General features: G+C 36.7%; 1 protein-coding gene across 1 annotated transcript; it reads right to left on the bottom strand.

Moving 5' to 3' along the window:
- Positions 1-272: 272 nt before the first annotated feature.
- On the bottom strand, positions 273-1977 carry LOC104731396 (transcription factor MYB102). Its single transcript, XM_087477638.1, has 3 exons — positions 1599-1977; positions 1379-1508; positions 273-1285 (listed from the first exon to the last, which is right to left on the bottom strand). The coding sequence occupies exons 1-3, from the start codon at positions 1729-1731 to the stop codon at positions 451-453; spliced, it is 1098 nt and encodes a 365-aa protein (XP_087333764.1). The 5' UTR covers positions 1732-1977; the 3' UTR covers positions 273-450.
- Between the last annotated feature and the right edge of the window lie 2634 nt (positions 1978-4611).

The following is a 4611-nucleotide window of genomic DNA, read 5'->3' as shown; positions in this document are numbered from 1 at the left end:
TGGACTTTATTGGGTTAGCTCATACGTTTTCATTAATACCTTTTGGGAAACATGACATAAGTCAATGATGTAATATTAAAGATATAATTTTTATGTCTATATCAGGAAATTTCTGCACCTCATATCAATTTATACATATCAATTTCAGGACCTCATATCATTGAGTCAAATTTAATATTGACAGGAGACTATGAGACTATGCATATGTTGAAGTAAAGCCGGCCAAATATAATTATTTTAATAAAAAGTGGATATCAATAATGGAAACTCAATGATTATAAAAAATCGTATTAATTAGCTATAAACTCTAGAGAAATGAGTAACAAACAGAAAGACGAAACACTATTTTACATGTAAACAAATTGAAAAAAAAAAAAAGAGTCTTAAAATTACAACAAATAATAAAAAGAAAAATCCATCCCACTCGAGTTTTATTTTTCTTTCTTGGAATTATATAATAAAACCATTAACGTCCAAGAAATCTGGAATATCAAACTTCATGAGATTACTACAATAGCTTTCCATCTCATCCTCAGTGCTGCAACTGCTACTGTTGATGTAACTCGAGTTTAACGTAGTCGGGCTCGTGCTCGAGGTTGGCGTGTTCAATAACGAATTAGCGAAGTTGAAGCTCTGATCCGAATAAGAAGGATCTAAGACAAACTTAGAACTTGAATAATCGTTGAACGATAGATTATTGCAATCTTGGACCGACGTATCCGAAGTTGAAGCTAAATTTTGTTCTCCAAAACCATTGAAGTGATGATCCATCTTGTCAAACTGATGAGCTTCATTGGGGAATGGCGGCAAGGAAGATTGGAGTTCTTGAGTAGTTGTGTTCTCGAAATATTGGTCGGTTTGGTATTGGTTTACTCCTGTTTGGTTAACATCTTGATGATACACCGTTTGGTTCCCTTGAGTTCTCAAGTCATGATCAACCAGGAGGTTTTGGTTTTGATTTTGGTGTTGGTTGTGGTTGTGGTTTTGGTTTTGAGAGAAGAGAGAGGTCGCGAGCTTGAGTATCTCGGGGTTAACCAACGGATGTTGCTGCTGATGACGACGATGAGTATCCATCATGAGTCCTGACATGTTCATGTGATGTGATGAAGATGAATTGTATAGAGATGAAGCTAAGATGGATGAGATATCGAGGAGGTCGAGTCTCGGACTGTGAGTCACTGGATCGATCCCCATTCTAAGTAGCTTCTTTCTTATATGAGTGTTCCAAAAGTTCTTGATCTCGTTATCTGTTCTTCCAGGCAAACGTGCCGCAATTGCAGACCACCTATAGATAGTTAAACCAAACACGTAAGAATCTTGAACTAGTTCAAAGAACATGTTGTCGGAGGGGCAAAAAAAAAAAAAAAGACAAACTCACTTGTTTCCTAAGAAGCTATGAAGCTGAATAATGGTTTCTTCTTCCTCAAAAGAGAACCTTCCTCGCTTTATATCTGGTCGGAGATAATTAGTCCACCTCAACCGACAACTCTTGCCACACCTTTGTAAACCTGATGAAGAGATTCAAAAATAAATTAAAATTTGAAGAACTCATAGTTAAAACTTAAAAACATGATTAAAATGCAAAGAAAGAGACGAACCAGCATTTTTGGGGAGGGTTCTCCAGTTACCATATCCATGTTTCTGGATATAGTCAATAAGCTTCTGGTCTTCTTCAGACGTCCATGGTCCTTTCTTGAGACCGTTCTTCTCGCAACAAGGTGACCTTCCCATTGATTTTGTGGATGATTGTTTTATCAAAAAGATTGGTCAAATGGTTTAGTAATTATGAGCTAATCAGAGAGCTTGAGAAAATTAATATTAATAGAAAAGAGAGAAACAAAAGGTCGTAGGGTCCGTAAGGGGAAGTACAAAGTATATATAGGGATAGAAAAAAGAGGGAAGTCAAAATGGTTCGGTGCCGTCCTCTGTTTCTCAATTGGTATACGTGTCCCTTCTTTTTTCCCCACATAATAAAACAGATAAATATTGCGTTTATACGATGCTTTTATCTTTTTTTTTTTTCTTTCTTTCTCAATTGGCTTTTGAGTTTGAGTTTGTTTTTATGCTAACATGCTATATACTAATTATATATATTATCTAACTTCAAATGTCATATGTTAAACAGGAATGGAATCCATGGTCGGTCTTTTTTTTTTTTGTTAAAGGGTATTCAATTAATAATATATGCCCAATGGGCTATTTCCGGAATTAGGCCCATACAAAATCTCCTAAGGGCCCGACTCGTTTACATCAAACCAGACTAAACCATTAAGATACAAAACCGACTGGATTTACAAATCGAACCGGAGGACCAAACCGGTCGCTGAAAACCCTAATCTACAGAACGAAGAACTCGTTGTAGCCGCCGCCCAACATCTGCGGATACTTACCGGAACAGGACCTCCGGTAAGCCTGGACGTCGTTAGCCGAACGGAGATGGTGATCCAAGATCCGTTTCCATCCCGCCACCGTAGAGCTGTGTTGAGGAGGAGGAAGAGAACCGAGCTCGCCGTCGTCGAGAAGACTTCTTGCTCGGTCATGAGAGAGAAAGATAGTAGGGAGTAGATGAAGAGACCTTCGACAGTGGCTTAGCTCCGCCGGATCGGAACCTACCTCCCCTATCGAGACCAAACCCGCGAAACCTCCAAGATCTCCGGTCCCCAGATCTAACTATCTTCATCGCTCGTCCCTCGCCGTGAAACTCCTTCTTCCACTCTGCGTCGCTACGCCTCCGGTAGAGTTCTTACCTGAGGAGTCTCGCAGATGCTTCTCCCTTCCACTGCTCCCTTGATCTTGATCCAATGGTGTCGCCGAGAAAGATGCAGAGCCGCGGATGAAGAACCATGGGCCGTAGGGTCCTCATGATCACCGGAATTGACTGAGGACCCACCGACGGCGCACGAGGTTGTGCTCAGAAGACTCTCAACTTTGAGAGAGAAATCGCCGCGAGTGAGACTCACGCGACTTCTCTCGACCCTTTTTCACTCCATGGTCGGTCTTACAAGAACGAAAAAGAGAGAATTATTCATCAATTTCTCAAAAACGAAAATTATCATTTGTTTTCCTGATCAATATTGATTGTTTGACTTACTAAACCGTTTTGTCTTTTTTGTAAAGGACTTGCTAAACAATTGCTGGAAACGACTAAACGAGTGAGTGATCAACACAGTTTCTTTACAAAACAAAAAAAAAGTATCTTGATTAGCTTTCTTGATATATAATTGGAACTTTGATTACTCTTAAAAGCAGCTGTAACGTTGAAAATTTGCTGCTTGTTTAGTCATGAATCATCACGATATCGTGAAACATATGATATATCAGTCAATCAACCTAAGAAAAATAAAACAAGACTATATTTCGTCTAATCAATAACCATCATTAGTCTTTAAAACGGTTATATAACATCCACGAAATATCATATGAAAACCCTAATGATACCTAGATTTGAACATGTGAGATTCAATGTACTCTTACGGCCTTACTCGAGATTAAGTAATTAAAGTATTTCAAAAATAAACCAAAACTTATACATTAATGTAATTGTAGAGCTTCCACATGCAATATGAAGTCGACTCACCGTTGTTAGCACATAAGTATTGGTATTTATATCTTTTTTTTTTTGACAATTAGTATTGGTATTTATATCTTAATTAACTAAAAAGGTACTCATATACCCATAGTCCATATCGTGATAATGAAATGACACAATCAAAGGGGTGTGTATCGAGGAAAGAGCGTCGCTCTCCAAGCTTTGTGGGAAGGTTTCACATTAGCTGTCGCCCACATGAAGACGCCACGTCATTGTTTTCCCTCTTAATTTCAACTTCTATCTTTTTAGTTTTTGTTTTACTGTAATTGGGACTATTTTCCCATTTTCTAGAAAAAAGTAAATAAATAAAAATTAGATTAAGTAAAATTTAAAACATACTGTAATAGAATTGGAGTTTCGTCCTTTAAATTACCGTATTCTAGATAGGAAAACATGAGTGGTCTTTGCTGTCGGATTATCCTATTTGATTAATTTGATCAAGTTTCTCTACTATGGAGATAATGAAACGGTTCACTGACTTTTTTTTTTTCTGAATCTCCAACTGAAAAAAGAACAAAAAAAAGAACAAAATGAGTGGCCTTTGCTGTCGGATTATCCTATTTGATCAAGTTTCTCTACTTTGGAGATAATGAAACGGTTCACTCACTTTTTTTTTGTTCTGAATCTCCAATACTAAAAAAAGAACAAGAAAAAAAAAGAATACTACTTTTTTTTTTTTTTTTTTTTTTTTTACAATATTAGACCAACCATTGCGCTTGGATTGCATCCAAGGAAAATTTTATCAAAGTCAAATATTCTTTATATATATGCACGTAGCACATTATAGAGAAAAAAAGGAGCGCATTTAATTCGAATGGCAATAATGGAGTTTGGTATTTGCCGAAATTTAGAAAACATTAATTGTTGAGAGATTATGATAACTTTATAGACAACAGAAAAAAATATTATCCACCAATTAATTCGTGACTGTGCGTATGTTTATTTTGATTTGTATATATTGTATACTCTCATAGTATTATATAGCTGTTGCTTTCTGTTTCCCAAATAATGAAGACCAATAC

The sequence above is a fragment of the Camelina sativa genome, chromosome 12 (assembly GCF_030686135.1).
Source record: "Camelina sativa cultivar CO46 ecotype springtype chromosome 12, ASM3068613v1".
In the NCBI taxonomy this organism is placed as follows: Eukaryota; Viridiplantae; Streptophyta; class Magnoliopsida; order Brassicales; family Brassicaceae; genus Camelina; species Camelina sativa.
Note: the sequence above shows the minus strand (reverse complement) of the source record. Positions and strands in the feature narration are given on the sequence as shown.